The 27,272-nt window shown below is 36.2% G+C and overlaps 1 protein-coding gene across 14 annotated transcripts in view; it reads left to right on the plus strand.

The window, feature by feature from the left end:
- Positions 1–25,901, plus strand: part of PPM1B (protein phosphatase, Mg2+/Mn2+ dependent 1B) — a 62,298-nt gene extending 36,397 nt beyond the window's left edge. For 10 of the 14 annotated variants that reach the window (XM_030034518.2, XM_030034507.1, XM_041128213.1 and 7 more), the window contains 5 exons: positions 1,560–2,423; positions 4,238–4,355; positions 13,183–13,294; positions 16,223–16,280; positions 22,245–23,337. In XM_030034518.2, the coding sequence (XP_029890378.1) occupies positions 1,578–2,423; positions 4,238–4,355; positions 13,183–13,294; positions 16,223–16,280; positions 22,245–22,550 (1,440 nt within the window). In that variant the 5' untranslated portion in view covers positions 1,560–1,577 and the 3' untranslated portion in view covers positions 22,551–23,337. Of the gene's footprint in view, positions 1–1,559; positions 2,424–4,237; positions 4,356–13,182; positions 13,295–16,222; positions 16,281–22,244; positions 23,338–24,075 lie in introns of those variants that run through there. The other 4 variants (XM_041128218.1, XM_041128219.1, XM_041128221.1 and 1 more) reach the window with 4 other exon arrangements.
- The last annotated feature ends 1,371 nt before the right edge of the window (positions 25,902–27,272 follow it).

The raw sequence follows: 27,272 nt of genomic DNA on the forward strand, positions 1-27,272 counted from the left end.
CATAGCAAAAGATTGGTACATAGAGACAACTAACTGTTACACAAGCATAGAGTTCAAAAGAGGCAAAACTGGTGAGCAAACTGTTGGGGTCTATGTAATAGTGGGAAATCTCGGCACTTCATGGAGGTCACTGTAGCAGAGAGGTAGTGTGGAGTTTGGATTATCTGGAGGAAAGTCCTTGAGTTATAGCCTAAAAAGGGAGGTGGGGTGTGGAATCTATCTGTAATCTTTTCCTCATTGCATTGTACTATTTTTTTTCTCTCCTGTCAGAGAAAGCTGTGTATACTGAAAATGTGTTAAGATGAGGGGAATGGCAGAAGTAAGGATTTCTTAACATCTTTTTCTGACCTGGTAACAAACTCTTAAACTAGAACTAGATTATCATGACTCTAGGCTTGGTGGGTGCTAGTGTGTGAGAGACCTAGTGACTGACTGCTCAGGATCAGTCATGGCCGAATTCTCTCAAATTCTTTTTGGATGAAGGTTGCTTTAACTTTCACATCCAGTCACTAAGGGTTTCATGGGGCAGTCATTATTGGCATGATCAGAGGTTGTGGTATCTGAGTTTCTGAAGTTCTCAGAAAAGTACTATGGGATTGGTGGATTAAAGAATGTATTCTCTGCTGACTTCATAAAGTGCAAGGTGGTTTTTCAGGTCTACATAGGACAACTAAGTCTAGTACAGGAGAGGAAGTCAGAAGTCCTTTAAAGCCTTAACATAGATTATTCACATATTACCTGCAAGCTTGCTCTCTGGAGATGGTTCTTCTCGTATATTTTGAAGTAGGTCTCCAAATATTGAAGAACTTTTAACTTTCTGTGGATTATTTTCTTCCCTTAGCTCATATCTCTTGTAATTGGATACATTTTAAAATCAAGATCAACGCATTTTTGAACTTAAAATCATATGTAAGCACATGAACATCTTTTAGGCATGGTAGAAATGGAAATGTTGTTTTACAAAGGACTAAGTATAATTTAAGAGAATTCCGTGTGAAGTTTTCTTGGATGGAAGTGGGATTTGCCGCCTTGTTTCCTTTGGCAGATGGTCTACATTCCCCTATTGTCACTTCTGCCATGCTTTACGAGAATACAGAATTAGCATAGTACATGCAAAGCTAGTGAGACCAGTCAGTTCTTATTTATGAAGTATTAGATTTTCTTCATGCCGCAATGAAACTGGAAAGTGAATAGGGGTGATGTGGTTGTTATTTTTCCAGCATGGATTAGTTTATTGAGAGGACAGAATTGGCAGAGCTGCAAAGGTATGTGAACTATTCTGCCTTCATATGGAGAGCCTTTAATTTTGGTGAAGTAGCTCTTTGAGACACAACACCCCACTCAGAAAAAAACACTAAAAATGCAGACAGGGGTCTGTAAGTTCATAATTCATTTGTGTCATTTATTAATTACTTTTTTCCTCCCCATTATAGTTGTTGACTTTTGCACATATGCATGCTTTATCACTTGTTTTATAAAGAAACAACACAGGAAAGGGAGAACAAAGCTTGTATGGAGTGGTGGTTTTATAAATAAGACTTTTCTTCTCTGTTTTCCAGATTCAATATTGCATAAACATGGGTGCATTTTTGGATAAACCAAAAACTGAAAAACATAATGCTCATGGTGCAGGGAATGGCTTGCGTTATGGCCTCAGCAGTATGCAGGGATGGAGAGTGGAAATGGAAGATGCTCACACAGCTGTTGTAGGTATTCCCCATGGCTTAGAGGACTGGTCCTTTTTTGCTGTCTATGATGGTCACGCAGGATCTCGTGTTGCAAATTATTGCTCCACGCACTTATTAGAACACATCACTAACAATGAAGACTTTAGGGCGACAGAAAAACCTGGATCTGCTCTTGAACCTTCAGTGGAAAATGTCAAGAGTGGAATCAGAACTGGCTTTTTGAAAATTGATGAGTATATGCGCAATTTCTCAGACCTCAGAAATGGGATGGACAGAAGTGGCTCAACAGCAGTGGGAGTTATGATTTCACCTGAGCATGTATACTTTATCAATTGTGGTGATTCACGTGCTGTTCTCTATAGGAATGGACAAGTCTGTTTTTCAACACAGGATCACAAACCTTGCAACCCAAGGGAGAAAGAGCGAATCCAGAATGCAGGAGGCAGTGTAATGATTCAGCGTGTTAATGGTTCATTGGCAGTTTCTCGAGCTCTGGGGGACTATGACTACAAATGTGTTGATGGTAAAGGCCCTACAGAGCAACTTGTTTCTCCAGAGCCTGAGGTTTGTGAAATTCTAAGGGCAGAAGAAGATGAGTTTATCATCTTGGCTTGTGATGGAATCTGGGATGTAATGAGCAATGAAGAGCTCTGTGAATTTGTTAAGTCTAGACTTGAAGTATCGGATGACCTGGAAAAGGTGTGCAATTGGGTAGTGGACACTTGTTTACATAAGGTATGTAACTGTTTTCTCCAAGCAGCTGTTCTAAAATGATGTTCTGTTTAGGTGGGTACAGTGTTAACAGTAGTTCCTGGCCTACTCTTTCCCTTCTCCCTCTTCCTTCCCTCAAATATTTGTACCCATTTGACTATATATCCTTGCTGAAGAGTATATAGCCTCATCCTTTGTGCCTGGAGAGGTGATAGCAATTGCAAAAATAAAGATTTATTATTTTCTTAATGCTTGCATATGGTTCCAGCTCTAAACTTTGTTTCCAAATACAAAGTTTTAAAAATGAATAAATTCTGTGCATGTTGTCATGGGTTTTTTGGGGGGTTTTCTGTTCTTTCAAGTTGGGCAGTGTTCATATCCTTTGCATAAAACCAGTGTTTGCACCATCTCTTCTTCAAGGTATGGTTTGTCATCTGAAGTGGTGTCCTCAGCTCATTGTAGTAGCTTAGATGGAGAAGCACTACTTTTGCATCTGAGCTTACTTGTACTCCTCAAATTTAGAGTTTGTTCAGAGCAACTACAGGTTGATGTACAAACGTTTCATAGGTATACCATTTCCAGCATTCCCTGAGAAGTGCAACTCCTACTAGTGCAAATAGAGTTCTTTCATTAGGCCACAGACCAAACATGAAATTTTGAGGAAAATATTAAAATTCAGAATTCTAACACTAAAGGGTAAGTAAACTTTTTCAGAAATATGGTATATGCTGGAATACAACCCTATGTCATATGAGTGGTTTAAATGTTGTGGCTTTTCTGACCAAGCACTTGACCAGCCTTGTTAAAGGACAGTCACTGTAGTATACTTTCAGTAAAACTGAGCCCTGACCTTGTGTTTATTTTATAAAGTCAGATCCTGGATCTCTGCAGTTTGTAACGATACTAGAATGTTGTCCTCTGTCCTCAGGATGTGAATTGTACCACGTAATATTAACTGCAAAAGATAGGTGTCCCTATATGCTTGGTATGAAAGGGAATATAGAATAACTTGTGAGTACTTCTGAAGGAATTTATTCTAATGTCATATTCCTACTTAATTTCTTCAGGAGAAGGAGTTGTTGTGATAGGTGATAGGAACTATCCAGTAGGTTGGGTTTACACAGAAACAATATGTAGTAACTAATGGCACTTAATTTTTTTTGGTACAATTTTAAGATCTTTATTTCAAACCAGGAGTTTAAATTATGGTTCTGCTGGATCTCCTTGTAAGAGACTTAGACACTGTGCTTTGAAATTGGGCTCTGGGTTATAATTTTGAAAATTAAATATAAGCAGGAAAGTGGTATCAGAGCTTACTAGTGAAGAACTGGCATTGCTTTCTTCAAGGTGCTATGTATGTAACAGGTGCATGCTGATAAACAGACTTGTAATGAATGTAATGTCTTGTGTGAATGCTCTCAAACTGAAATAAACTAGTAGCTGGAACTAGCTATTCTAGTCTAGGATAAGTATTCTGCATTTTGTCTTGCAGCATGAGTTGTTTTTTAACTTGGCTTAAGGTAACAGTAAATGACTGTCTAATTTCTGACCTGTTTTCTTGATATTATTTTTAAACAGTTGACATGTAAATAAGTCCATTAAATATTTTAAACTTTAAGGCAAAGAATGTACAATAAAAATCAGGAAAATTAATTTTAGTGAGTATTGTTGGAGAACTTAGAGGTTCTTACTAATCAAAATACAGTTTTATTGCAAGGTTTCTTTTTTCCCAGGTATATCTATAGTACTGTATCTGGAACAAGTAAAAGTGTGACTAGAATAGAAAAATGAAAAATAAGACTAAAGATCCTAACTCTTCTTTTTTCTTTGTCATATAGGGGAGTCGTGATAACATGAGTATCGTACTTGTTTGTTTTTCAAATGCTCCTAAGGTCTCAGATGAGGCAGTGAAAAAAGATGCTGAGTTAGATAAGTACTTGGAATCACGAGTTGAAGGTAAGAAATCCATTTTGTTCACTAGAAATGATGTCATAGCCTTTTTGAGCATGAAAACAAAACCCTTGAAAGCCATCATGCCACTATATGTTGGGTCAAATTCAGGTGTGGTTGTAAGTCTGAACTTTTGCGTGTCAGGAAAAAATGCTTTTAAGCTACGTGTTTATTTTATCCTGGTATTCCACAAGCATTTTCTTAATATGAGCTTTAGGTTTGTACTTGATCTTTACAGGTCAAAATGCAACCTTGCGAAGTGTTATATCAGCTAAGTAAATTGTGATGTTGCTAATGTCTTGCTTATAAAATATTAAAAGGGATACTTGTGGTACTTGTTCCCGTTTTTTGTGAAAGTCTTTGACAAAGAAAAAGCTGTACTGGGTTTTTGTGAAGGAACAACTTATTCATCTAATAATCCAAGCTTTTTTAACTGATTCTACTTAACACAGCTGTGACTTACTTTTCACACCGACAATTTTTTTAAATGTACTTCGGTGAAAACATTATAAATGTTCAAAATACGTATGAATGCAAGAGCCTTAAATCATCCCTTTGGATTCTGAATGCTTACCAAGTATGTGTGTATGTGTGAATAAAAACCATATAATCATCTAGAACTTTCATGGAGGACTAAACTTGACTCCTAACCAGTTTCTTTTAGTCAGTGATTTTATAACTCTTCACTTATCTAAAAGGTTGAATGCAGCTTCTTCCCTTAAGGAGAAACAGCTAAAGGGAAGTTAGCTTGACTAAGAATGAAAGGCTTGCCCTTGTATATTTATTGCTTTACTGCAGTGTTCCTAATGTCAGAAAAACTGACATTTGAAACAGGCTTTCAAATTGTTGCTTCTAATTTAAAATATTTTATCACTGGTTAAGGCTGTTCTAAGGTCTGAAAACAGCTATATGTAGTGGCCTCTTGGTCTCTTCAATCTTCTCAATTATTCTACTGATCCAGGTATAGCTCAGTTTTGGTAGTTCAGGGTTGATATTGAACGTTTGCCTCTTTTGTAATACTGTTCTTATGTTGGCACAGGTTTTTGCAGCAGCAACCCAGGCATGAAAATAACTGAGTTCTTCTAACAGTTTGTCTTGCTGTTACAAATGTTGCTAGGATAATACTGTGAAGTAGCATCATTGGAGAGAAGCAGTCATCAGAGGTTTTGAAAGCCTTGTTAGGATTCTTTAAACTTCTGTAATCTCATCAGAAGAGTACTGAAGCACTGTCAGCTACTTGTGGTGATGCAGTTTATGAACCTATGTGTTGGAGCTCTAAGTTATAGCAACAGCATTGAAGGAAGGAAAGGGTTTACTGAAGGGAAAGCTGGCTGGCATAAGTTGTATCCTTTCTTGACTTGTTTCAGGCCTGGCCTAGAATATTCTGATCACTAGATACAAGTTTAACTGTGCCTGATGAAGAGGTGGTCTCTTTGTAGATGGATAATGAGCCCATGTAGCCTTCTTAAATGTTTTGTTCCAGGTGCTGAGACCAGTGGTTTAGCTTTCTACTGTAGTATTGCTGTCCTGATGGTACTTTTCTGTGTTCATACTGAGAAAATGTGATATTGGCAGTCTACAGGACTGTTCAGCAGAGTTCCATGAAAGTAGTTTTAAATTTGGGTGCCAAGGTGTTTGGGACTTTGCAGGTCAGAACCAGCATGAAGCCATCATTTTGAGACTGTAACAAGGTCTCAGTGACATGCAGCCAGTGGCCAGAGCTGTGGTTTCTGAGCTTGAGCATTTTTTTATGAAAGAACATGTGACTGACCAAACTTTCTCAACATGGATCTGGAAACTTTACAGGCACCCAAGCATAGTGTGTGTAATCTGTATAGGTAAAGTACTTAATTTCCTTTCTTATGAATATTTGATAAGCATTATTAATACAGGACTCCAGCACTATCACATAGGAGATAGATGCCACTTATGTTTCTTGTTGGTCTATTTGAATATCTGAGACACCCACTGGCTTTGTAACATGTTGTAATAGATACTGAAAGGACGTGCTTTTATTAGAAAGTGGTTCATATCCAAGTAAGTAGCATTAGGTATAAATGAGAAGTAATCCTGCACTGTAGGTCCAAGGAAATCAGGAATCTTCTCAGAGTGTGCAACAGCAAAAATCCCACCGCTAACCGTTCATAATTTTTCTTAACACTAGTTCAGTGTAAAATGCAACAGTGACATGGAAATGTAGATGCTGCCAGTGTAACGTGGTTGCTGTGGACAACTTAGTTTTGCCACTTTAGTATCAAAAATTCTCAAACTTATTTTAATGCTACAGATGACACTAACTCTAGATGCTTTATTTAATTTTTCATTTGTGTGAAACAGCTGTGAAAATCACTCATGTTCTTTGACTAGATAGCTTTTTTTTTTTATTGCACTCTTAGCCAAATGAGGTGAACTCAGAAAATTTTTTGTATTTGTCAATGTCCCAGTAATCTAGATAGTTGATGTAACAAACCTTAATTTTTAAATACATATAAGAAGGCCTTCAGGCCATGATACAAGTTATCTCTGAATGCGCTGCTGTTGTGTGTTGTGTCTCTCCCTTTTGTTTAAATGGGATCTAAATTGGAATAGCTTGCATACTTGTAGTTTCTGTTGAGAATAGAGAGCGCTAATGGTCACTTCAAATGCTAACTCTAGGCATGTTTCTCAGAACTTGGCTTGCATCCTAGGCTTCCTAGATGACACTAGTTAAGATAAATACCTGTTATCTTCCTGTGTCAGAGTAGAGTACACAAGCTGTTAATAGGCTCTGGGAGAGAGCCAGGAGCACTTACCTTCACTGACAGCAGCCAGGTGTGCACAGTGGTTTACTGGTTAGTATTCCCAGCTTCTTGGTGGCTTCTCTCTCAGTTAGCAAACAGGTGAAAAATGTATGAAACTGCAGTGTATTTTATTGCTTTAATAAGTGAATGTTAAGAAGATTAATAGAAAAGCTGTCAAAACTTCTGATCAGTGACTGGATTAACTGTGTATGATGTGGGAGGCACTATTTGCTAGTAACAATGCAGAGTTGTAGCATGATTGAGTTACTACTTTAACCTATCAAAATAACTTCTTAGCAGAAATGTATTTTAGCTATGTTGTCATATTTAACAAATACTACACACACACACAAAAAAGTGGAGAGTTTGTATTCTGAACTGATGCAGAGCCATTCTGAATGTAACTCAAAATGGTTGTTAAGTTTAAGTGCTCCAGAGAAATGGATTGCTTCAAAGCTTGGACTTCTGTTGCTTCAGCTCTCCTTGATTGCTGCCCGCCTGCCCCCCCCCCCCCCCACCCTCCAGACTGAGTTCCCTGTGTCATTCTGTGTTCTGCGAAGTGGACAGAGTGCAAGGCCTTTAAATGCCAAGTATTTAGCAAGGAATGAGAATTAGCATATTTGGGGAAATTCTGTCAAGAAGTGGAGAAAATAAAGGAAACAGACTTCAGAAATACTGAAATATTTAACTGTTTTCTAACATTTTTGCAGTCATAATAAATTCTATGATATTGTCATTTTGACACAGTCTCCTTAATTTAAAAAAAAGTAGGACTGCAATTTTTACCTTACATTTGTGCCTTGAGTATTATTACTTCAGAAATGATACAGAGAAGCTTTAACAAAATGCTTCAAACCACTAAGCAGCGTGGGGAAAATTGTATGGAAAGATGTTGGATTCTTTTAAAAAAAAGTAGTCAGATTTAAAGGTTTTAGCAGTGAGCAGAAATACTTTTAACTTTAAAAAAAAGGGGAGGCCGGGAGAGTATGATACCAAGTGTTGGAGTAGTAAGGAAAACTTTTGGAAGGTGGGAACATCTCTTTTGATCAGGAAAGGACAACTGCCATAGTCAGTTTTGCATTTGCCTTTAGACTCAGCATAGTCTGGAAAACAGTGCATAAGAGACCTGTGCCTGAAAGGTTTAAACTGCCTTTAATTCTGAAACCTTAAAGCCTAGTAGATAAGTTGTGATGTTGATAATATGGATTTGTTCATCTTTTCTAGTTATTTTCAAACGACAGAAGTTGTATTTCTTTAGATGTATTCTAAATGTAGTTTACATCTTAGGATAGTTGTCTTCAGGGAAGTATATTCATTATAATTTATTTGTAGTTTTGATGTGTTTTGAAGCTCTGTGGTAAGCTAAGCAGCTAAGTCCAAAAATCTATGTTCAGTTCCAGCAAGTGACTGTTTATAGTGAGAATCTGTAGTAGGTTTACTAATGTTTAAAATACCAGACTAGATTATGACTGTTCCTTTCAAAAGGCAAATAATGGATTTTGCACACAATAATTTAACATGAAAAACAATTTTTTTTTATTTGTTAATTCTTTAACAGCTCACAAGTTATGTGCAGTTGGTTGAGAGCCAATAACAATTTTATTTATACCTGTAGTAAAAACATTCTGAAAAAAATCAGCTTGTCTTAGAACTACTAAGCTGCAAAGATGGAGATGTCAAACATACAAGCTATGAGCTTTCTTAGATACTCTCATCTTTCAGTAAGTGACTAATTTAAATCAGGGCAACATTGGCACTTAGTATAAAATCCTTTGGGACTTCCTGAAGCAATTCTAGTTTGATCAGTGGTATTTGTTCTTAATGAATATATACACTGTTCAACATGGAATATTTTTTCTGTTCTCTTGTGGACCTTGAATTTCAAGCTGACTGGACTAACCCATCAAACTTTTTAGACAATAGGTTTTTTTCACTGCTACGCTTGGGCATTTTAAGCTCTGGCTTGGAGAGAGAGGCATTGTTTGAGGCATGCTTTTGTTGGTTTAAAAAAAAAAGTATTCAAAAGCAGTTTAATACTTACACATATAATATTTATAGTCTGTTGTTCTACATTCCTAAGTAGAATGCTGAGATACTGTGTATTTGTACAGTGAGTTGAGCTAGTAGTTCCATAAGATCTTTCCAGAGTTATTAAAAGAGAATTATTGTTTCCATACCAAAACAGAGTTTTTGTTTTAACAGAGTTATTAAAAAAACAAACTCAGCAAACAAACTCAGTGATAGTTTACTAGTGGAAGAACTGTATACCAAAGCTCTTTTTCTAGTTTAGGTCTTGAGATTGACAGAATGTGTATAACTGCACTCCAAAGCTGCCAATTCAAGAGTATTCTGAAATACTTATGAGGTTGTAATCAGTAGCTTGTGATTGAGTCATGATGGTGAGCACAGCTGTGATTCTGTTTTGAGTCACTTAATTGGTTAATTTCCAAAGTAATGCAGGTGTGTCGAACAGCAGTTAAGTTATGCTAGTTCAGTCTTTTCTTACTGCCACTTTCAAATGCTACTTTCTGTTTTGTTCTCTGTTGTGGTTTAACCTGGCAGGCAGCTGAACACCACGCAGCCCTTTGCTCACTCCCCGCTCAGAGGGATGGGGGAGAGAATCAGAAAAAAGGTAAAACTCCTGGGTTGAGATAAGAACAGTTTAATAGAACAGAAAAGGAAGGGACAATAATAATAATACATATATACAAAACAAGTGATGCATGATGCAGTTGCTCACCACCTGCTGACTGATGCCCAGTCAGTTCCTGAGCAGTGGGCTCCCAGCCAACTCCCCAGTAAAACTGGGGTTTTTATTGTTCAGCATGACATCACATGGTATGGAATATCCCTTTGGCCAGTTTGGGTCAGTTGTCCTGGCTGTGTCCCCTCCCAAATTCTTGTGCCCCTGCAGCCTCCTTGCTGGTAGGGCAGTATGAAAAGATGAAAAGTCTTTGACTTAGTCAAAGTCAGTGCTTAGTGTAAGCATTTCTCAGCAACAACTAAAACATCAGTGTCATCAACATTATTCTCATCCTAAATCCAAAACACAGCACTGTACCAGCTACTAGGAAGAAAATTAACTCTATCCCAGCTGAAACCAGGACCTATGTTTTTTAGAGCTCTGAAGTTTGGTCACAAAGAAAATACTAGGCACAGAAGTCAGTTCAGTTCTCTGCTATGTTTCAGTTTATTTGAAAGGCTGTATCAGACATGCAATAAAACACCAAAAACAAACCAATAAAAAAACAACCAACCAGAAAAAAAACCTCAAAACACACTAACCCCCCCAAATCGTAAATAGGGGCACATGTTCTGTGTAGTCTTAAACAGTCTTAATAGTAGATGAATACTCAGTTACTACAGTGAATTGGATGGTGCATTTTACATATGTGGAATATATACTGTATATAAAACTGATTTGTCATAATCTTATAGTTGGAAATCAAAGGAGATGCTGTAATGCTGTCTGGTTGGGCACTTGCATTATACAAAATAGAAGTAAAATTTTGTCTGGATTTTCAAAATGCTTATGTCTGAGTTAAGTGTTAGGCTTTTAGAGAAAATTATTGTAGGAATAAAGTAGTAGACTTTGTAGTGGACTTTCGTGGATTTGCATATATGATATCAGGAATTGATTCTTTAAGTGTCTGAATTACATTAGCAACGCAGGTATAAAATTTGCAACGCAGGTATAAAATTTTCTGCAATCATGTTTTGCATGTTCAGAGAAAAAATTAATTGCAGGGTTATTCTTAACATTATAGAGATGAAGGTGAAAACCTTGTAAATGTCTATAAATCTGTTTCTCAAAAAACATTTGGTTTTTTTCTCTAGTGGCCTTTGTCAAACAAATCCACAGTGTGTCTGCTAATTGATGTGTAACGAAAAAAGGTCATGCTTGGTCGTTTGCTTTATTCTCGGATTTTCTATTAGGAAGCTTTTTTTCTTTTTTAAGAGAGGGGACATGTTCTGGGTGAAATTATTCACCCTAATATCAGGAAAAGGGAAAGGAGATGGCCAATTCCACCAGAATTCCTGATTTGGCACCTTCTAGAAGTGGAGAGAAGGTGCTCATGGCTCAGTTTAGCACTCCCTGAGAAGTGGTTATACAGTATGAAGTAAAAGTTGTCAGTACCAAGAAATATAGAGCAATCCTTAGTTTTGATTGCTTTAATTCCCTTTTAAGAAGATTACTAAATATTAATGCAAGCATAACATTTTTTTATTGCTTACTTCTGAAGCCTTTATTCTTACTAATTCTTGCTATTTGCCTACTTTTTATATGTACAGAACCAGCTGTGCTCTTGGTATAAAAAGCAGTATGCGCATAAGACACATTTCCTGTTAGAAGTGACTCAGCAAAATTACGTTATAGTGGTACAATCTACTTCTAACTAGGTAGAACTGCACAAAAGGATGCATTGTATAAGAGAACTTGTGGCTGATTTGTGTGAATGTGTATGGAATAAGTGATCAAAATCCTAAGATTCAAGCATACATACTCAGCTGTCATTTCCTTTGCTAGCCATGATTCATTCTTAATGGATAGCTGTATGGTAATATTACATAAAGTTTCATGGAAGAATGTTTAATCACTTCTAGTAGTAGTATACCTAGTTTATTCATTGCAGAGATTGTATGGTGCTGACTTAAAATTGGGGCTTAGAAGCATAGTGCCTTATTTGTTACAGGGTAGTAAAACTATTCTAAAAGTAGAATTGCTTTTGGAGGGCTTTCCTACAGATCTTCCTGATACAGAGTAAGCAAGTACCTTGCAAGCACTTTGTGGTTTTTAATAGTCCTGAGAGAAGCCTGCATATCACTTGCCTTCTAGATAGGTGATAGACATCAAGAGAGGTTTAAATACCTGGAAACGTGGGATGCGGTATTTAAAGTAGGTAGATGATGTGCTTTGCTACTAACTTCAGAAACTCAAATTGTAGCTGCTTCTGGCTTTAGTTGCAGGGTCCAGATCACACATCCAGAATATAATCAATTGATTGTAAGAAATTTAAGTGATTTGTTTATCTTTGGATAGTAGCCAAGATACAGACTGACTGAAGACTTTTTTAGGATGGTATTTGAGAGGATTCATTCTTAATCCTTTTGTTCTGTGGCTCAAAGAAGGATTATTTTTTTTATCTAGAGCAATGTCTACAGGAATGGCACTCCATTTCTTAACTTAGTTGATTTTCAGAAAAAAAATTTGTTCTTAAAAATACATCACACACACATACAACTACAATTTACAGGTGAGTTAGTGAACCTTTTTCTGCCATGGTAGTAGCTGAATGACTAGAGGCTGATTACTGGAAGCTGGTAGTGTTATGCTTATGTGAATGTAAACACAACTATTACATGGTTGCCTTACAGCAGCTTTGATGAACAAGAACATGTGAAGATTTACTTCAGTTTAGGCAGTTATTTTCCAAGGCAGAAGAATTTACTAGCACTGGACTTGTGTGTTACTTCTGCTTTGAAAATGGAATACCATATTATTAATCATTTGTCGTCAGTTCTTATTCTGCTTTGGCCACTTGAGCAATAATGGACTATTATATATGCCTCTTTATTGCGTGATGGTCTTAGTGTTTATGCACTGGAGATTCAGGCCTTTGAGAGCACAAGGTGTTACTCACGATGAAGTATGACTGAATTTCTGGGAAGCGTTGGCTTTATGGCATGTAACTTCTGAGTATGTGTTGCAATGCAATGGGAGGGTAACTGAAACAGGCTCCTAGCTGTCGTCTTTTTGAAAGAGAGCAGGCTGTTGTCTCCAGGATATTTCATCCAGTTCACAGTCTGCTTCTGAGTTTCTCTGAGAGGGAATGGCTAGAAGTATACTGGAAAGGCAGGCTATGGATTTGAATAGCTCTGTTCCACCATGCAAAGACTGTTTACCTAAAATGTAAAGAATGTTTTCCTGTTTACGTGTAACTTTTTCTGAATGTCTTTGTTAAAAAGAGATAGTATCTTGTATTTTAGTGTCATAAGGAATAACGGCTGGTATTAATTCAGTAATCTAAGGACTTCTTCTGTTTTTAAATCAGAAATTATGGAAAAATCGGGTGAAGAAGGAATGCCTGATCTTGCTCATGTTATTCGTATTTTAACTGCGGAGAATATCCCTAATTTACCACCAGGAGGTGGTTTAGCTGGCAAGTGAGTACAGTACTGGAATTTCTTGAACTGTTTAGTTCACTGAAACAAATACTTTTATTTAAATGTGTTAAAGCTTTCTTGTTTGTAATAGCTATACTCAAATTAAAGAAAAAAGTTGGTTTTTTATATTTTAAGCTAGTTTACCTTTTGTGCTACATAAACATTTGTCACTGTTCCCATTCCAGAATGGTAAGAGGAGGCAGATTGATCATGTTCTGGTACATAACATACTAGTTTACTATTTCCATATGGCCATTTTAAAAAAATAAAAAATTCTTGGCTTTTTACTGCTTTACACTTGTTAAGAACTATCAATAATGTAACCGGAATATCAAAATACCAGCTCAATTTTGCTGATGTCATGTTCCCTCCACCACCTAGTGTCCATTATAAGTTTGGGTCAGTGCTTGTTTTCTCAGCAAACATTCTCGTAAGGAAATTGTTTTTTCTTTGTTTAGTCTTAAACTGAATGTTAGATAAGCAAGAATATTGAACTAGGATATGCGTTTTACAACTTAATCGAAATAAACATTCAGAAATGACCGTGGGGTTCTGGGGAGGCTAATGGTGATGTTCTAACAACCTATAATTTAAGGATTTTAATGAACAGAATTTAGGATTGCATAAACAATTGTTAATCGAGAATTCCCCAAACAGTGGGACCCATTATTGCTCCCTGGCATAGGTCATGTTGTTCCTGGAATCTTTGCGTTTTTTCCAAATATGAAGTACTGTCCTCTGAGCACTTGTGTATAGATCAATTTTACACTGTTCAAAGAAAGAAATACACTGTTCAAAGAAAGAAAAGTGAATTGAAAAGATAGAACTCCCAAGGGCCTGAGTTTTAAGTCTGATTTAAACTGTCCGCAGTGGCTATTGGCTGTTTCTGTGGCAGCCTTGCTTGGACTGTCTAGGTATTTTCTGTTACGTTGGTATGAGGTGCCATTGCTCTCTGTAGTACAGGCATTTGGTCAGAATTCTGCTATTCCACCATCACTAAATGTGGAACTAAATGGAGAGAACCCTTTCCTGAATGATCTGCAAAAAGATTTAGTTTCTTTTCTCTAAGAAAATTTTCCATCAGTGCTGATGGATCCCATACTAGCTCAGCCATGCCACCCTTCTAGATTTCTTCTTAAAGCATTGACTTTAACTGGTGTGCCCTTGGAGAAGTTGTTCTTCTGTGGACTTTTCATATTGGACATAATTCTTGGAAGTGTCATTGTCAATTTAATTCTGAACTTCTTTCCTGGAGCTCATTCAGACAGCCCAAAACCTTTGCGTGTGAACAAGCATAAATTGCATATATACCAGTGTCTTGAGGCTTCAAGTTGTCAGGTGTATCTGTTGTGTCTGCCTTCTGCTTGTCTTGGTGTGGTGTGTCTAGATAAATGCTGATTTCATCATCGACATATGTTGCCTGTGAACACATGATAGCATGATGTCTTTTCAGTGTTGTAGGTTAGTGGTCATCCTGAGATTTGATGCACTGTCCCTTGCATTCACTGGTCCACAAACCATTTCCCAGAGTTCTGAGTATTTATTGTTTTAAATGCTGGATCATGACTGGAAAAATATATTTTGCTGGACACTAGATACTGAAATTACCTGATTTATTGCTTTGAGAAGTGGACACACTTGCAACATTCCATTCAAAAACCTAACTCTTCTGTTTTGAATGTGCTTTTGCTTGCATGGTGTGAACATAAGAACCTAGTCATACTAGATCAGACCAAGGATCATTCTAGCTCTGTGTCCTGTCCACAGGATAGCTGAAAATAGATGCCTGGGGAAGAATATAAAACCAGGAAGATATGTAAAATACTTATCCTATCATCATTATTATGGTTTTCAGCTTCTTACAGCTGAGGGGCTTCCTGATCTTGAGGTAGTTTATGTACTCAGTGACTTAGAATTTCTCTTCTATGAAGTTAAATATGGTCAGAAGGAGCCTCACCAAACTTCTAGCATCCTCGGTATTCTGGGGCAGAAAGTTCTGTTGCATCAAGAGCCGTCACTGTCTATTTTTGAGACATTTGCTGCTGTCTTCATCTGATGCCCTTGTGCTCTTTGTTTGGAACAGTCAACAGTCGGTGCTTATCCGCATTCTGTAAGACATCATTTTTATAGATGTTGGCCACTTCCAGACTTGAGGGTTTTAGTTCATGTAGTGTTTTTTGTTGTTGTTGAAGCTGTCAGTAACTTTGATCATATTTATTATACTTGTCTGAATGTTTCCCCGTTCTTACTGTGATTTGGAGATGTAGGGACATAACCTTTTTCCTCTCAGAAGTCTGTTTATACTTTGGGTTTTATTTTTTGAGAAGCTTTTTGTCTGCCTGTGAAGGTGTGGCACTGCCAGAAAAGAGTCTAGCTGATCATATTTTGGTTTTAGTTTCTATGTTGTGAACAGACACTAGACAACACATCTCAGAGGTTGTATACTCTGGGCACCACACTTCAAAAGTTCGTAGGCAAGTAGTAACCTGTGTATATGTAATAAAAATGGGGAAAAACCCAACTGTCTTCAAGTTCCATATCCAGAAATAAGGCAAGAAAACCAGCAAACTTGAAGAATTTTGTTACAATAAGCAAAATATAGATTTAGATGTTACTCTTGGCAAAATCTGACTATGCAGCTGGAACTTCTAAAGATGTAAAGAGGCAGACCATGAGCCGGGTAAGGTAAGAAAATGTTTTGCCTTGCTTAGTCTTTACAAATCTTGACTTACTGCTAAATCCCCAAACATATTGGAAGTGAGTAAAGACACTGAGAGTGGGCTTCATCTTTTTAAGAGGCAGGTTAAAGGCAAAACATCTTAAACACTTAGAAATTATTACTGTGCTCAAACTTTAAGTTCTCAATGTTTTGAAATAATTTTTTGTTTAATTTTTTTTAAAAATTCTCCTTTTTTTTTTTTTTTTTAGGCGTAATATTATTGAAGCTGTGTATAGTAGGCTGAATCCACACAGAGAGAATGAGGGGGTAAGTTCCCATTTTGGTTGCTAAACCTCATTGTTAATGAGAACATCAAAGTAGCGTCATACATTAAGCAAAAGTGTACATCACTGCCAATAAAGTATTATAAACACAAAATATGTATTGTAGCATACAGTTCATTTTGACCTTGTTTTGGATGGATCTGATACAGAACTTTATCCTCAAAGACAGCAAACTGATACCCAATTCTGAAAGACTTTTTAAACATCTTACTGGCTACTGCTTTTTCAGTCAAACCTGTGAGGCAATGCAGGGGTTTTCTAAATTATAGTTTATTATTGTCAAAAAGTATGGTCAGCATATTCTTTACTTAACTAGCCCTTCTGTCCAGAAATAGAGGGGGCAAATACACTTCCTATTGTCTTCCGTAAGTGAGGAAGACCTTGGTACACTGAATATAAAAGGTAACGAGACTAATATTGACTACTTTTTTAGAGTTTACACTATCCTTAAATATCCCATGTGCAGTGGTCTAAGGAAGGTGTAAAGTGATTTTTGTTTACTTCAGTTCTGATTTCTAAAATGGCTTACATTCTTCTGCCCAGTTCCTAGTAAGTTGAATTTTAAATAGTATGTTGAAATATGGTTTACTGTAACTTTAAACCTGATTATTAGGTGGTTGTTAATATTAGTATAGAGAGTAATAACTGGTGTTCATATCAGTTGTGGTTAAGTGGTTTTTTTTTTAAAAATTAGGAAAACTGAAGAACTGATAAAAACATCATTGCTTGTACACATGTTGTCATTTCCTGTACAGTTTATGTGAACTAATCTCTGAAGGTACCATTCATACTCTAATAAATCTTTTGTCATATTTTTCTCTTCTGAGATGGCTACAAGGTACTCAGGTAGTCATTACAATGAATGGTGTTGGTGAGATTGTCAACTTTTATTTTAAATACTTTGAAATGATCAATTGTGTGCCTTGAGATTGCGAATATGCAGTCTCACCACAATTATTGTTGTGTTTTTCCCACTGTCATCTTCTCTTGCCTACCTGTATTTGTTTCATTCTCTTAAGTTAGAAAGCTTATGTAGGTGGAAGGGGCCACTAGTCTGTTAGAGTACAGATAGAAAAGACATCTCTAACTTTTTTATTTTTTAGTATTTGTTCCTATTTTTAGTTTGAAAGTGATAGAGTATACATTTTTCACTTAACTTTCAACAAATTGTGCAGCAGTACCCCAAAACCAGCTAGGCAAGATCTTGCTCTTTTCAGTTTCTTTAGTCCTTCAGGAAACTCTGCACCTCTACCAGCCTGCTACTACTATTATTTAGCCATAATTTTGTTCCTGCTTTTGATGTAAAGTTATTGGTGAAAGTGGTTTATTTGAAGATTACAGCTTAGGTTTTTTTTAAGTTGGTTGCTTTTTTTTTTAAAGAAAAAAAAGGTTGTCTAATATTCTAGAAATATATGCCATAGTTGCATTTATGATGCATCTTTTCTAAGTCCAAATTTACTTTTCAGTAGCCATGCAAGCTTGCTGGAAGTCCTAACATATAGTACAGCATCCTTCTGTGTATTGGCTACTTCCAGGAAATTTTTGTACATCATCCATTATAATTTAATAAAATGAGGTAACTGAACTAGATATGCAAGTTAATTATAAAAGAATATAGCTTTACCCCTTATTACCATTAATAGCTTTGACATTTATTGCCATTAGAATCACTGGATAGTTGTTTTGAGTCCTCTTAATTTGGCTTTTGCAGTAAGAAATGTGAGCAGTACGCTCCCGTCTACCTTGTAAACTTGGCCTTCTGTTGGTATTCAGTGCAAATCTCGATAATGATTTGGATGATGTGTTTTAAATACCCCGGATTAAATTGCAGTTTGATCTTGTGGCAAGATGTCATTTGCCAGTCAGTACCTTTTCTTCTTTCCATCCTAAGTGATTCTGACCCAGAGCAGTTTGAGAGGAGGATGCACCACTGGGTGAAGGATGCAATTCCTGTTTTCACTTTCCCAGCATGTAGGAGTTGTTATCTTACTGTCTTTTGAGGTGGATGAATTTAGTGGGCCTCATATCTGAGGTGATGAAAACATGACTTCTTTGCTAGTCTTATTTAGTTCCAGGTATATATGTGGTCATCTCTCAGTCTTTTGAACTGAATACTCTACTGCACAGGGTGGGTAAAAGGGAAGGAAGCTGTTCAGTTACTCAACATCAGACTCCCCACGATGTCTACGCACTGTGATAATGTTGCTACACACCTCATGTTCAAACAGGAAGCAAAGGTAGGAAGGAAACATACAGTACATCCCAGTGATGACATTTCCAAGTGAGACCAAAATCTAATAATGCCCCTGTTTAAACTAGTATGAAGCAAGAGCGGATCTTCGTATGAAAAATTATGAGCTGCAGACACCGATGCTGAGTCTGCAGAGTACAAAGGTGCACTGACTTGCACTTGGGAATCTTTCTCCAGGTGTAGTTAACAGGGTACATCTGTCTGTTAGAGCATGGGTATAATGCAGAATACTGCTGTTACTAGCTGGAAAGTCTGCCTGTGGCAGTCATCTTCATCTGATGATTTTATATAAGGCTAGAACAATTTTTTTTACCTTGACAAAATAATAGTGTAATTAATTGCTAAAATGTTAATGCACATGAGTAAAAATTTTGAAAGATGCCAAACCACACAAAAACAACCCAAACCAACCAGATTAACTTCTGCAATTGAGAATGAGAACGTCTTCCTTCTAAAGAGTCTACGTTTTAACATTGAACAATTTAAACTAGTTACCCTGAGTTACTGTGAACTGCATCCTAATAGCTTTGCAAATAAGTTCTTAGAAAGTATATAAATTAAAACCAAGGCAGTAGCTTAGAATTTTTTTTGTTATCCAAGCTAGTGATTGTAGAGTAACTTCTCCCAATTCTTCACATGTGGATTTTCTGAGAATCCTTAACATATAGCCTAAATAAGGAGATGTTGTGTAGAGTGAGAGACTGAGGAGTGAAAGAGTCCTTACTACAGCAGTATTCAGAGATCACTAGCGTGGCTTCAGGTTATAGGAGTCATAAGTTTTGTTTTGTTTGGTTTTTTTTTTTTTTTTTCTTTTAGGGCATCTCAGCAGAGTACAGGTATTTTGTAAATCCAGGGCTGGAGAGAGCCCTGCATTGGGCTCACAAGGAACAACTTTGCCAGTGTTTGAGCAGAGGGACTTCTGCTATAAATGCTGTGGCTTGTGCCTTTATAAGTGTGAGTGAAGTAATAGAAATCTGTTATGTATGAGGGCTTGGTGCTTTCAGATGTTTAAAGGGAATTGAAAAGAACTTCTTCATAGCTAAATGGTTGTTACCACTGTAATGGTAAAAAAACACCAAGTTGTTCTAGTTAACATGTTAAAGTATTACTCTTTCTCTAATGGCGCAACTTCTTTGACCCTTTTTTTATGTGTATTCCGAAGACTAGGAGGCTACTATCCAGTTAGGCTACTTGGGTGTATGTGTATCCTTAAACACAAGGAACAATGTTGAAAGTACAGTGTGTTAATAGTTTCAGTGGCAGTTCTTTAAAGCTATGTTTGAATATCTTGTTTGAAACCAATCATGTTCCTCTCTTGGTTTTACTAATACTATACTGTAGCACTTTCCTAAATCAAATTGTATGTCATAAAGGCCTGCTACAGATAATTTAAAAAATTTAAATTGACAAAATTCTTATGCCCTTAAACACTGTAAATCCTGTCCCTAATACATAGTAGCCCCTTTTGTATACATAATTTAACAGACTAGAACTTGTGTCAAAATTGAATGCTCATGTTAAATATAGCTAGCACAAATTTATTCTTGTTTTTATGGTCAGTAGCCCTAAGTATAATTAGAATATGAAGGAAAACAAATGCTAACTTGCATAATAATCATAGTTTTCAGGGTCCTGTTCTAGCCACACATCATTAGAGAGAAATCTGTGTTATAGTGTATATATAGTGTATAGTGTAGTAAAAGGGGCAGTTTCTGTCCTGCTGTTTGCCTGTGGGGTTTCTTGTCTGCTAGCACTGAGGGAGACAAGGGAAGCACAAAATAGCCTGTCATCAAACAGGGTGCAAAGCAAAGCAGGATGTGAGTTTGAATATCAAACACTAACAGCACTGTTACATCGACTCCTACTAGCATTGGAATTGTTTAGGAGTCTCAGGACGGCTATTACATTGCTTATTGCTTTTACTCTTCAGCGTTGCATGGGAGCTAAAGTATTCACTTCATTCTGCCAAAAGAATTTTTAAAGATCTGAATATTGTGAAATGTGGAGATTCAGGTTGTATGTTTGCTAATGTCAACCTCGGAGCAAAACTGATGGGGTGAAGGAACTATTGAATTTAGATGTTCTCTGAACTTTAAAAAAACTGGAATTCTTCAGCTATGCTGCCTTGTTTAATATTAGCTAGATAAATACATAAGTAGTATTTTTTTTTTTGTCAAAACCTAAGAAATAGGATACATCTGTAGCCTCATCTTGATGCCTTGAGTTTTCACTGACTTTGTGCTCATGAGGCATTAAAACAGTCCCATTTCATAGATTGAAACTACCTCCTTTAACTTGCTTCTCCTCATGGGGCTCTTGAAGAGCTATCTGAATATGAAAATGCTAGTACATGGGAGTCAAAACATCTCAAACTAAGACCAGCAAACCACACTGGAAGTAAGTCTCTATGCAACAAATTAAGCTTAGAGGGATAGCTTTATATGCAGTAACGTTAATTTTTGTGGTAAAATTGTCCCCTTTTTAACTTAGACTGTGCTAATCGGTGCTTCTATTCCAGTAACCATTACAGCATCCAAAATCAAAACCCAAGATACTGTCTTAATACTGCTATTAGTCTTGTAAATGAGTGACTGCAACACTTGTAGTTTATGAAGCTTTTGGACTAATGACAATAAAATGAGGTCAGCATGAGAACAAGGCAGTCTGGATTTTGCTTCTAATGTACTGCGAAATCTGCCAACTTCCAGAGATACAGTTGCATTTGTCTAGCTTGATAACTTGCTAGATATTAATAATTTAAATGTACTATTCCCTTAAAGCAACAGTACTGCTTTAGCACTTAAAATACCTAGTAGCAGTGTCAGAGCACTGTAACAGATGTGCAAGTCTATCACAAAAAAACCCCCAACAAACCCCCCAATTTTTTCAACTGAAGGCTTGTAGCCAAATAGGTGGTTTGCAGAGGAGACCTTCATTCCTTAATCAGTGCTTGTTACTCAGATTTTGTGCTGTAGGTTTAGATTTGACTTTAAATAACTGTTCTACCTGTTAATTTTTCTAGGCAATACACATATCTGCCAAAAATAGTGTCTTATGTTGTTCAAACACCACCACGCCTGGTGCTGATAGGTAGCTGCTTGTTTCTTTTATGGCAGCATCATGCTTGCAAAAATCAGGGACTGTTTTCTAAAACACTGAGCATTTATTTTGATGTGATGCTTCAACTAAACTGCTAGCAGTAGAGTCCTCTATTCTCTTTAAGTTTTTCACAGAACTCTGTTGCTATTGGCTGTGCAGAAATTCACAATTAAAAATGTTGACCTGATGGCTAAAGAAGCTTAAATTTTCAAATTTTTCACTGACAGCTGACCAAAGTTGTGGGGATTATCAGCTATATTCATCAAAAGACAGTTTGAATCAAGATGGGGTTAACTGAGAGGAGGTACCATGCTGACACTTGCTCAAAATAAATAGAAATGATTAAAAATGCTGGTTTAATAGGTATAATTTCTTAAATTATTACATTGTATAAAATAGGCCAACATGGATGATACTGTTCGAAGATGTATGTTGCTAATAAGGTGTTTTATATCCAAATAGAGCAAAGCTGATGTTTTCTCAATCAGAAAAAATGTTTTGGGTTTTTTGGGGGGGTTTTTTTGGTTTTTTTAATGTTGTTAGAAAATATTCTAGTTTAACTACTGATTTTTTTGGGGTCTTGAATCTTAAAAAAAGGACCCTGGCGAAGCCGAGGAAAGTGGAACACAGGGAAAATTGGTGGAAGCACTCAGGCAAATGAGAATAAATCATAGGGGGAACTACCGCCACCTTCTGGAAGAGATGCTGACTAGTTACAGGCTAGCTAAGATGCAGGGAGAAGAGTGCACTGCTGAATCAGCTGCAGCATCTACTTCAGATACTCATGCTGGACCCAGTGACCCCGTACCAGACACCCACACAGAATCTGGGAATCACCTTGCTGAAATACAGAGCTCAAACGAAGATTCAGGGATGAATGAGATGAATGATAAACAGACATAATGTTTTACATAGTGGATTTAATGCTTCGCTTCACTTGGCCTATTTTCCTTTGTTTAGATCTCAACATTTGTCATGTCTATCCTAGAAGTCTGTTTGTTTTTACTTTAGTTATTTGTACAGATTTGTTTATACAAAGCTCTTTTTTTCCATAGAAGTTCAACTACTATGGTATATTATAGTAATTGCATCTTATGTTGTGTAGCAAGCAGTTAACTTCCCATTTGAGACTTTGAATTTTTTTAAATCCTGTGACACCAACAATAGGAATCTAACATGCTAATGCAAAAATAAATTTTAAAACTTTTTCTTTTAAGCCCGTTCTTAAATAATATTGATGGTGTATGTTTGCTAATTGTAAAGTAATTCACATCTTAATTGTATCTTTTGTGCAAATTAATTGAATTATACAAATTCTTCAGTCTTTTTTTTCCCCAGCATCATATACTGCATGTTTGTATTTGAATTGTGTATAGTTTATATTACCACTAAATTACAAAAGCTATTACTTTTTAGGTTGTCACTTATTCTTCATGAAATGTGTTGGATTTTTTCCAATTTAGATTGTATCCACTGTTCACCATAAATATCTATTTTCTAGATGACTGTATTATTACTTGCCAGGTTGTAGCATAACACATATCCAGAAATTAAAATGTACTTAGATTTAGTACCTAGTGTCAAGTTCTAAGAATTTGTGTTTAAGTGAAAATAAAGAATATGCTGTGGAATAATATCTGTATGCATATTGACTCTTTCAAGCAAGTAATAAACTTCCTTTGAAATGCTATCATTCTGACATGACTTGAAACTTTTCATAGCTTCTGATATTAACTTAATGATGTTCATTAGTTTCTACAGATACTTGAGTCATTTCTCAGGTTCAAGTTAAACATCAGCCATATAAATGAATAAACTGGCTATTCTACCTAAGTTTACCTTCTACCAAATATTTTCCTTGTCTTTTGGTGTACGGCACATGTATATATGTGGATTTGGGTAGATCAGTGATAATATTGGGCATTTACAGTGGCGGTAACTAATCTGCTAATAAGTTAAATCTGGAATTCTTCTCAGCGGTCAGTTCATAACATAACACTTGCACAAAAATTTCATTGTTCAAAATAGGTACAAATATCACTGCTTTAATGAAAAAGAACCTGCGGGAATTTCTTGAGGACCAGGAGTACCTGAAGGGCTGAATTCCTTAGTATTTTACAGATTTATTTTTTTGTAGTCCATAGATGTAGTATCTACGATTTAGTACAATTTTAGATAATACTTGTTTTTAAGTCTTTATGCTATAATAGCTTTACTGGGTTCATGTTTTTATAAAAGTAAATTCCCTCATGAATTTGAGGAACAGAGAATGTTTGTGTGTGGAAGCAGGCAGGTATGGAAAAAAAGGAAAATGTTGTCTGTCTTACACTAGTATTCTACTTAATTATGCCACTGAAATCCAAAGTGCAAGAAAATGTTTTCATTTGTATTGGTGAGTAGTAATATTTCTCCTCTTCTTTTCCTGTAGGGTGCTGGAGATCTAGAAGATCCGTGGTAGCCTTACAAATCTACTAAAATGCTTTTGATTCTGAAAGGGGGAAAAAAAACTTTTAAATCTGTTTTCTTCAATACAAGGGAAAAATTCTGGTGGATTTCCAACATTTTGTGAAATGGGCAGAAAGATATTAGAATTTTCCATCATTTGTTCATTTTTGTGTTTTCTGATATTGCCACTCTTAGCATTGCCTGTACTACAGTATTCTTACCAGCCTCAGGCATACTGAGTACATCCATAATGAACTTTGGCCCTAAAAAGGAAGGAAGGAATGATTCTCTCAGCAGATCGATATATGTACCTGAGGTGCATGGGATTGTAGGTGTACTCTGAAGATATGCTATGGCTAAATGAAATGTGCAACACACAAGCATGAGAGAGTACAAGTAATTGTTTGAGACATTACTTATTTCACTTTACTGAGTTGGAAGGCTTTGCAGCTCTGTGGCTTGGAAGTAATTTCAATTGGGCAATACGCTATCAGATGTGTATTTTATTTTTTTTTAAATTTTCCAGTTTTACCTGTATTACCAGACCGTTAGGTTTCCTGCGGTGTCCAAATTGTGATACGTTGCCTACTGCTTGCTTGAAGATAAGTGTATTTGGCAATAATATATGAAGATTCTAGGCATCTAAAAACAGTAAGAATTTTACGCATGTGTACAACACACCCTTAAACTCTTGCTAGAGAAGGTCTTTTAAAACCAAACTGATGAATTTATAGTTAGTAGTGACTTGCTTTGACATCTCACAGCTGCAGGTTTTTTTAAAAAATGCTGAAAATTTGCCTTTATTATAATGTAAATTGTGATTATTTTTTTGTTCTATATGTGGTTTTCTATAGTTTTTTGATTTTTTTTTCAGCTTAAGATACAGACAGAAGTCTTGTGTAATATGGGTATAATTTTAATTGTTTGCATTATTTTCAAAGTTCAAATTATCACTTTGAGATTACTATAAATACACTTAAAATTATCTATTTTAAATTAAGGAAATATTAGAGATATTTTCATGGGTTCAATGACCTTTCATTTTATAAGTAATGGGCATGGTACAGAGTGGCTGTCATGTAAGGTACTTGAAGATTCTTAGTTTAATTCTATTTTTGCAATAACCTTGACTTTTTTTCTGACTTTGAGTTGTGCATGTAATGAGTCCAGTAAATGCTGAAAATGGGGAAGAGTAAAGTATTTATCTAAAATAAAAGCTATTTGGGAGGGGAAACAATGAATGTATCCATCTGTACATGATTTACATGCTGTGGATGCCTTGTAAACATTTTCCTATTTGTTTAAACTGTGTTTCAGCGAGGATGTAATTGCCCTTGTGTGTAGTTTTAAGCTAATGACAGTCATCAACTGGTTTTGTGTGAAATGGAATTCATGGTATTTTTCTGTAACTTTATCCCCATGGTGAGTCTGTAACAACCACATGCTCTTTCATACTGGTGCGGAAGGCCAGCTTTCCCAATCATTTTGATTCACTGTGTACCTGATTTTTTTTGGTCTAGAGAGGATTATTGCCACAGTATATTTTATTTATTCATTAGATTTTAGCCTTGTAAGTTAAAGTGTTCTAAATGATGATGTTAACAGGTATTTGTCCCTTTACTGGTTTTTTTGGGGGGTTGTTAAAAGATAGGGAATGAAGAATGCAAAATGGTTTATTGTTCAGACTGTCCGCTCTGGTCCAACCCTGTACTGATAGTACCTTCCCAGTATGATATTGTGATGTTTCATACAATACAGTGAACATAACCAACTTGTTATCTTCAATAAAGGATTGCTAAAACAGTGTAATATGCTTTATATTTTCTTGAGAGGAATTTATCAAGAAGATGCAAGTCTTCTATATAAAAAGACAACCAAATAGGATTTATGAGGGGTTTCTTAGTGATGGATTTGTGTTTGTTCTCTAGCAAATGTGGCTCTTTGTCATAATAAGCCAGAAGTCTCAAAGTGGGCTTCTATGTGGGAGACAGAAGAGTACAAACAACGTTTAGAGCTCATAGGGCTAATCCATCCCAAGTTCAGCTGGAATAAATCTTATTCCAGCTATGGGAGAGCATTCAATTAAAGTCTAAAAATTCAGATTAAACTTGACTTTTTAGTCAACTCATTTCTTGAAGTTCCTTAAAGATCTGAGGTTAGACCTATAAAGTTTTACTTTTGTACAGTGTTTATAGAAATTTCTCTAAGGTTAATGCTCTCATGTTGAAACTTCTACTTCAATTCTAATACCTTGTTCCACTGGTGAGAGTTGTTGTACTCCACAGGCTCCAGTCCTATGAACACTTACATGTGTGGGGTTTTTACATCATATGGATAGTCTCCCTGAAATAAAAGGGTTTATGCTTTTATTATATAGAAGTGAAGCATGCACATAGGTTTTTTCAAAGAGAAGGACCATAGCTTGCAAAGCTACAATGCAAAGACATCTTTTTTTTTTTCCCTCTAGATTAGTACTGCTTTCCGTTCTGTATTTTGAATTCTAATCATGGTTTTAGTTTAGTCAAAATACTGTTCAGATTTCAGCAGCCTGGGAAAAAAAATCATGCTTGTTGACTTTGTATTCTTAGTATGAGAAGTCTGAATGCTTGATAAAATTTGTTCATGTATTTGCCTTATCAATTTTAACATTTATTTTAAAATTATGTTCTCTTAAATATATTGCCACCTGCTAACTAACATAAAGATATTTCTATAGAATGTTGAGAGTGGGGAGTTTCTCTTCCACCTCAGGTCTTTCTGACATGTCAAATTGAGCTTGATTCTTTTCTTCTCATCATTTTTATGACTTCTCCTGTATCAAAGTAGTCCATGTCAGTTCTCAAATCTGCTCTCTGATAATCTTGAGCAAAATAAAGATTTGTTTTTAACTGATCCTCATTAACATGTTAAATGGAATAGGGAATAAAGAAATGGATGCAAATATAAGTGGTGTCATCCTGACCTTCTCAAAAGGCTCATATGAGAGGTTAACTACAATGAGAGTCTTGTCTTAACAGACTGGATCTTCATGTGCTTATTTGAGCCTATGCAAACCTTTGCAGGACTTGGCGAAAGGATCCATACTTTTCATGGCCCTTATGGGAATCTGATGCTGATGTTGCTAATTAGGTGGAGTTAAAAAAGAACTCCAAACAAATTGTACACTCGACATAGGTAAGA

This window comes from Aquila chrysaetos, chromosome 13 (assembly GCF_900496995.4).
Source record: "Aquila chrysaetos chrysaetos chromosome 13, bAquChr1.4, whole genome shotgun sequence".
Lineage (NCBI taxonomy): Eukaryota > Metazoa > Chordata > Aves > Accipitriformes > Accipitridae > Aquila > Aquila chrysaetos.